The 7,851-nt window shown below is 52.6% G+C and overlaps 1 protein-coding gene across 2 annotated transcripts; it reads left to right on the forward strand.

The window, feature by feature from the left end:
• Positions 1-4,830: 4,830 nt before the first annotated feature.
• LIN7B (lin-7 homolog B, crumbs cell polarity complex component) lies at positions 4,831-7,701 on the forward strand. 2 transcript variants are annotated; one of them, XM_036425651.2, is made up of 6 exons: positions 4,831-4,953; positions 5,322-5,440; positions 5,713-5,784; positions 6,379-6,588; positions 7,081-7,244; positions 7,582-7,701. In XM_036425651.2, exons 1-6 carry the CDS (start codon positions 4,917-4,919, stop codon positions 7,595-7,597), a joined length of 618 nt encoding a protein of 205 aa, XP_036281544.1. In that variant the 5' UTR covers positions 4,831-4,916; the 3' UTR covers positions 7,598-7,701. The 2 variants fall into 2 exon arrangements, with proteins under 2 accessions (XP_036281544.1, XP_045433138.1); XM_045577182.1 differs by having other exon boundaries at positions 6,379-6,576.
• Positions 7,702-7,851: the final 150 nt, after the last annotated feature.

The raw sequence follows: 7,851 nt of genomic DNA on the forward strand, positions 1-7,851 counted from the left end.
GGATGTCACTTGACATGTTAACCTTACTTTGGTGTGTGGTCCAGCACATGCCTAGAGCTTGAACTTTATGACCTAAGCTGGGGATATCCCAGCATATAACCAGAGCTGTTTGAAATGGGGTGCGGATGCCCTCTGTAAAAGTCTTTGATCCCTGTGTGTGTCTCCCTCTTTTTTTAAACCTTCCACACACAACCCTGGCCCCCGGGGGGGGGAGCGGTGGGGCCTAAGCATTTGATTCCTCAGTGGAAGCTGCACCTTTGAATGTGAAAGGGAAGCTTTTGTATGAATTGGAGAGAGGAAAAGGGTGAAGGAGTGAAACGAGAGCAAGACACAAGGAGGAGAGGAGGTGGAGCAGAAGCCCACACGGCCAGGGTGGAAAAGCCTTCAGGTCATTCCACTGTTTGTCTTGCTACTAATGACAACAAGAAACGCATTCCACAGCAGTTGAGATTTCAACACATTTCTGAATAAAAAATGAAATAAGATGATGAAGAGAATCCTTGTCTCATGATCCCATGAGAAAGAATCCAGCCTTTTTTTTGGTATTAAGATATATTGATTTTTGCAGAGAGGAAGGGAGAGGGATAGAATTAGAAACATGAATGAGAAAGAAACATCAATCAGCTGCTACTGGGGATGTGCCTGAAACCAAGATACATGCCCACGAGCGGAATCAAACCTGGGACCTTTCAGTCCATAGGCCGATGCTCCATCCACTGAGCCAAACTGGCCAGGGCAAGCCAGTCATTCTTCCTGGACTAGAGAGACTCACGGCTCTGAAAAGGGTAGGAGACAAGGTGGCATTTGCATACAGCAGTGCTTGTTTCAGCACTCGAGATGCACGGAAGCTTGGCATTTGCTGCCCAGGGTATATGAACTGGACCTACAAGCTTGGCCTGATAGCCCAGAGGCAGCCTGCCCGCTACATCCTGACTGACATGCTTTCCAACTGCTTCGGTCCCTATAAACATACACCCAGAGATCACAGGTATTTAAAAAATCCTGCAACAAGACCACGAGATAAAAACTGGTCCCAGGAGAGGCAACTTTGGGAATAAAAGAGAACTAAATACGTCTAATGAGTATATTTTCATAGATACATAGGATGCGACTAGACTTTGGGAATTGGCTGTGAAGAATAGCCCATTTTGGACTAGTTTGGCACAGACCAGTTATAAAGGCTGGTCTGTGCCAAACTAGAAATATATAAAAACAACTTGTGAAAAGTATTGGGGGGCCCACCAGTGTTGGTGAGACTTGAGGCAGTCGGATCCCCAGGAAAAGGAAAGCACACAGGTGACACTTCCTATTTTCCTGGCCTTTTCCTTGACATTGGCCAGTTTATGTGGGGGACCAGACATTGAAAGTGACATGACAGCTCTCCCTGGGCTGAGTTTACAGAGGTCGGACCAGACAGCTGGGGTGTGAGAGTAAAATTTCCATGTGGGTGTTAGCTCCCACATCTGCATACAACCTTCTGTTGAGGCATTTGCCAACTCATAAGCTGCTCATTGTCATTGCAAGACTCGAGGTGTTCATCAGAAAGCAATAATGGAGGGCCCTAGCCAGTTTGTCTTAGTGGACTGAAGGGCCTGCAGACTGAAAGGTCCCAGATTTGATTTTGGTCAAAGGCATGTGCCCCAGTAGCAGGCTTAGTCCACAGCCCTAGCTGGGGTGTGTGTGAGGTAACCAGTTGATGTGTCTAATATCAATGTTTGTCTCTCCCCCTCCCACTCTCTAAAAATCAATGGAACAGTATCCTGGGGTGAGGATTAACAACAAAAAGTAATGGAGGTTAAAGAGCTAAGCAGAGATCTCTGCAGCCATGTCATTCTGGGGGACAGAGGTTGGGGTTCTAGGCCTGCCAGAGGGAGTAACTACTTGTCCCCAGAGTGCCACAATATTGAAGTAAGGCTGCAAGTGAATAGGCCTCATTGGGATTTAGGTGATCTGCCTGCCAGGAGAGGAGAACCCTCTGGGAGGTGGAATTCAGAATCTCCAATTTTTAGTACACAATGCTCAGCATTTACTCAAATTATCAGGCATGTTAGAATTACTGTAAAACCAAGAGAAAAAAACAGACAATAGAAACAGATCTGGGCATGATTCTGATGTTGGGAGTTATCAGAGATTGAAATACCTATATGTTCACAAGGAAGAGAGGGAGAATTTTACCAGTTCTGGAATCTTTAAATATAAATACAATGTAAATTTTAGAACTGGAAAACACCTGAAAGAATTTAGACAACCTTTCTGACACATTCCTGTTAACACGGAGTGCTAGAGAAATAAAGGTTAGCTGGAAGAAAGAAATCTCATCTTTTTAGATAGTTAACTAAGAATATACTTAAAAATGAGAGATTTAGACCAGCCAACATAGTTCCGTAGTTGACCATGGACCTCTGAACTAGGAGGTCACAGTTCAGTTCCCTGTCAGGGCACAAGCCCCGGTTTCCGCGCTCAATTCCCAGTAGGGGGCGTGCAGGAGGCAGCCAATCAATGACTCTCATTCATCATTGATGTTTCTGTCAGAGCCTCTCCCTTCCTCTCTGAAGGCAATAAAAATATATTTTAAAAAAAAGAAAATGAGAGTTAAAAGAGAAAATGACCCAGTTCAAAAAAAGCAGTTGAAAAAGTCCCAGGATGGCAGTTTTGTGGAGAGCACTCCGTCCAGATTGGGGTCAGAGGACTGAAGTTTCCAAGGAGTTTCCGGCTAAAAAGAAGACTCGGTAAGATGCCTGTTGCGATGGAAAGTTGGAAAGAAATTGAGAATGTAGTGGAAGAAACGAAAGTAGATGAAAATCACAGGGGAAAAACACCACCACACAAGCCATAGCTGATTTTACTCAGTGTCGGCCCACAGAATGAAGGGTCCCGGGTTTGATCATGGTCCAGGGCACGTACCTTGGTTGCAGGCTCGATCCCTGGCCCTGGTCAGGGCACTTGTGGGAGGCAACCAATCGATGTTTCTCTCACATCATGTTTCTCTCTCTGTACCTCCCCTTCCCACTGTCTAAAATATCAGTGGGAAAAATACCTACGGGTGAGGAGTAACAAAAAAACAAAAATCCAAGCTGTTCAAGAAAGAAAATGTAGTCACAGAACATTACTTGGGCTCTGCAGTAAACAATAAGTACTTATTGACATAATGCAAGCTCTTTATTGATTGATCTGAAAACTGGTACCATGGGAAGAGAGGGGACAGGTTGTAAAGGCAGAAAATCAATATGTAATATATTACAACTGAAATTGAGAAAAAGCAAGTTACTTAGCTACAGAAGCAACTAGCACATTAAATCCCTATTAAATTGTTGCCTCTTGCAGTGGAGAGAGGACTGGTTGGTGGTTTGTATTATTAGCTCTTCTGTATTATTTATTTTTTAAGTTTATTTTTCATTGTTGACAGTATTACAGATGTCCCCTATTTTCTCCCCATGTCCCCGCCCACCCCAGACCTTCACCTTTTGTCTGTGTCCATGGGCTATACATATATGCATATAGGTTCTTTGGTAACTTGATTTTGTTTTTAAATTCAAGTAGATTACTTATTAAAATAGAAAAAGAGACACTATGAAGGAGAGACGTGTAGACAAACTTGCAAACTTTCTCTGACTTTGCAAAAGCTCTTTGTGGACCCTGTACTCCCATCCAGCCAGAGGTGAGGTACAGCCACACTTCAATCCTTCCCACAGTCCTTTGGCCCTGGTCTACAGCATCTCATACAACTGCCCACCCTCTTTTTTTTTTTTTTTTTTTTTACCCCCAAAGATATATTTTATTGATTTTTCACAGAGAGGGAGAGATAGTTAGAAATATTGATGAGTCATCGATCAGCTGCCTCTTGCACACCCCTTACTGGGGATATGCCCGCAACCAAGGTACATGCCCTTGACCAGAATTGAACCCGGGACCTTTCAGTCCCCAAGCCGACACTCTATCCATTGAGCCAAACTGGTTTAGGCTATTGATTTTTCACAGAGAGGAAGGGAGAGGGATAGAGAGTTAGAAACATGGATGAGAGAGAAACATCGACCAGCTGCCTCCTGCATACCCTCCACTGGGGATGTGCCCGCAACCAAGGTACATGCCCTTGACCGGAATCGAACCCGGACCTTTCAGTTCGCAGGCTGATGCTCTATCCACTGAGCCAAACTGGCTAGGGCCCCACAAATACCTTTCTATCTCCTCCTCCATCTTCCTGTCTCCATATACAGTGACTCAGTATACGAGGACAGGAAGAGGGACATTGTCCAGACATTTTCAAATCGACCCACCTAAAGGGATATTTGGAAAGCCTTCTGACTGGTCTCCTAATCCAGTCACCACATTGGCCACAGTGATCTTCCAGTACACACCTGAATCCCACATTTCATTCTTCAGAGTTATTGAGTTCAAAATCCTCAACATGTATAACCATCCTGCCCACATTGTCACCATCACGAACTGCAATGATTGCATGGGGTCCTTCTGCCTGGAGAGGGACCCCATCCCTCCTCTGGATTCTCTTATCTCCAAGGTCTCTATTCATGTCCCTCTTAGGTCATCCCTTCCCCACACCCAATTCTGATCTCGGTCACAGCTGGTCGTCTACCTCTTCGTCCTCGCCTGAGCTTCGTGAAGGCAGTGGGCTTGTCTGGCCTGCTCACCATCCTGTCCATCATCCTGGGCCCAGATGTTTCACACACGTTTGCCCAATACGTGGGGAAAAGGGACAGAGAGGGGACACGTGTGGGGGCAGGACAGACAGAGATGATGTCCCGGGGTGCAGACAGGCTGCACTAGGGACAGGCAGACAGGGGCGGGAGCAAGCAGGGCCGCGCCTCCGCAGGGGGCGCCCGTCGCCGGGGGCGTGGCCTCCGGAAGCCCCGCCCTCCCCGCTGGCGACCGGGCGGGCGGCTCGCCGCAGCGGCGCCGACATGGCTGCGCTGGTGGAGCCGCTGGGGCTGGAGCGGGGTAAGCGCGCCAGGGGGGCCCTGCCCACCCGGCCGTGGCCCGCGTCCGGGACCCCCGCCCTCGCCCCTCCCCCGGCCAGGGCCGGGCGAGGGTGGGCGGGGCGGGGCGGTTAGTGGGTGTGGGAGGGTCCGTGGGCGAGCGGGCGGGGAGGGGCGCCCGCTGCACCCCCTCCTGGGTGTGCATGGGGGCCCCGGGGACGAAGGGCGCCCTTGCCGCTGGCGACCCTGTGGGCGTCCGATCGGGACCCCGCTGCCCTTCCCGGGTCCGTCCGCGCTGCCCCGTCCTCGGTCTCCGACCGCATCTCCCGGGACTTCTCTCTGCGCGTCGGTGTCTCTGACTCTGTCTCCGCGCCCGCCCCCGCCCCGCAGACGTGTCCCGGGCGGTGGAGCTCCTCGAGCGGCTGCAGCGCAGCGGGGAGCTGCCCCCGCAGAAGCTGCAGGCCCTCCAGCGCGTCCTGCAGAGCCGCTTCTGCTCCGCCATCCGCGAGGTGAGCGCCGCGCGGCGCCGGCCACGAGTGGGCGGCGGCTGGCAATGCTCTTCCTGGTCGCCCCGAGGCCGGGGACTACATCTCCCAGCAACGCCCGGGGCGGCACGCCTCATGAGTGCGCGTGCGTCAGCTCCCAGGGTGGATTGGGAGTTGTAGTTTTCTCCCGCTCCAGGTGTGGGCTGGGACAGTTCATGGGTGGGAGGCCGGGCCCGGACTCCAGCGCTGGGGAGAGGAGGGAGCCGGCAGGTCCCCAATGCTGTGCATCCTCACAGGTGTACGAGCAGCTCTATGACACGCTGGACATCACCGGCAGCGCCGAGATCCGGGCCCACGCCACAGCCAAGGTAGGCGCCCTCCAGCATCACGGAACTTCCTCCTGTCATTCATTCCTGGTTTCTCCTTCATGGTATTTGCCAAACCTCTGTACCACCCTTACGATTACTTATTATAGTTTATTTTCAGTGATCTCTCATAAATGTCATGAAGGGCATCTTTATCTACTACAATTAGTGAAACTAGTACCGAATGCCTGACTAGAAGGTAACCTTAAACATCGACCCAGTGAAAACAATGAAATATCATAAACACTGAGATCTGATGAAATCGGAGTTAGATGCCGTTCTTGCTGCTCCCTGGAGCTCTCGGCTTCTTCCAGGCCTCGTTTTTCTCTGTTAAAAGGTGAGATTGGCAAGTGTTGAGTATTCAAGACACATTCGCACCAAATGGAGACCTTCTCTTTGACAGGTCTGAACCGTCAAAGTGAGCCAACAGGGACATGCGGTCATTATGAAATGATCTTTTGAACTGTGGCCGGCAGGCACCTCGAGCTGGGGAAAAGCTATCTGGCCTCAGTCGCTCTCCCTGGCCCAGATCCTCCACCCTAGTCCGCCTGTCCCCCATGGAGGGGCCCTCACCTCCCCCTGCTTCCCGTCTCCCAGGCCACCGTGGCTGCCTTCACCGCCAGCGAGGGCCATGCGCACCCCAGGGTGGTGGAGCTGCCCAAGACGGAGGAGGGCCTGGGCTTCAACATCATGGGGGGCAAGGAGCAGAACTCGCCCATCTACATCTCCCGCGTCATCCCTGGGGGCGTGGCCGACCGCCACGGAGGCCTCAAGCGTGGGGACCAGCTGTTGTCGGTGAATGGTGTGGTGAGTGGGAGGCTGGGGCAGGGCTAGGGTCAAAGTCTGTCCTTGTTTTAAAAAATATATATATTTTTTAATTGATTTTTTTACAGAGAGGAAGGGAGAGGGATAGAGAGTTAGAAACATCCATGAGAGACAATCATCAATCAGCTGCCTCCTGCACACCCACTACTGGGATGTGCCCGCAACCAAGGTACATGCCCCTGACCGGAATCGAACCCGGGACCTTTCAGTCCGCAGACAGATGCTCTGCTAGCGGGTCCGTGGGGAGGGAGGGGATAAAGATGGCCCTGGAGGTCTGGCTTGGTGACTGAGGGCCCATGGGGCTTGTCCCTGACACGAGGAACCTGGAAAATGTTGGGGGAGGACACGGAGCCAAGAGTGAATGACTCTCCCACGAAGCAATGAGGTCTGGGCCCCTCAGGGACCTGTTTCGGGGTGGGGGGTTGGGCGAGCGTCGGGGGGCCCCACGCCCAGCTGTCCGTGCGCTTTCCGCAGAGCGTGGAGGGCGAGCAGCACGAGAAGGCGGTGGAGCTGCTGAAGGCGGCCCAGGGCTCGGTGAAGCTGGTGGTGCGCTACACGCCCCGCGTGCTGGAGGAGATGGAGGCCCGCTTCGAGAAGATGCGCTCCGCCCGCCGGCGCCAGCAGCACCAGAGCTACTCGTGAGCCCTCTGCCGCAGCTCCCCGGGTCTGCCTCCACGGCCGCCCTCATCCCCGGGCTCCCGGTGGTTCCTGACGTCTTGGTTGCCACACCCCAGCCATGGGTTCCCTCCTGGGACTCTGACCCTGACTCAGACTCTCACCCCAAGCCATTCTGGCTGACACCCCGGGGGACTCTTAGCTGACGCCCATCCCAAGGCCTGGACCTCCTCCTCTCCCTGGAATTCCTCACCCATTTCCCTCAGCCCTGGCTCTGGAAACCCAGCCCCGGCTCTGACCCATCCCTCCCCTGGCCCCCTGACCCTGAGCCTGGCTCCCTTCTCTTCGCCCTCCTTGCAGGTCCTTGGAGTCCTGAGGCTGAAACCACAGATCTGGACCCTCCCGCTCTCCCCCCCCCCCCGCCACCTCCCCCTGTACAGTATTTATTGTCACCGGCTCCTTATTTAAAGATCTTTGCCCTCATTGAGTGTTTGTGTGTCTGTCCTGCATCGCGGGGTCACAGAGGGTCTGGAGAGGTGGGGGAGGGAAAGAAGCTGATGCTGAGACCAGGCCCTGAGGAAGCCGAGGTACAGAATGTCCCCCCCACGCCCTCCAGGTCTGAAGGTAGAA

This window comes from Pipistrellus kuhlii, unplaced genomic scaffold, assembly GCF_014108245.1.
Source record: "Pipistrellus kuhlii isolate mPipKuh1 unplaced genomic scaffold, mPipKuh1.p scaffold_m20_p_84, whole genome shotgun sequence".
In the NCBI taxonomy this organism is placed as follows: Eukaryota; Metazoa; Chordata; class Mammalia; order Chiroptera; family Vespertilionidae; genus Pipistrellus; species Pipistrellus kuhlii.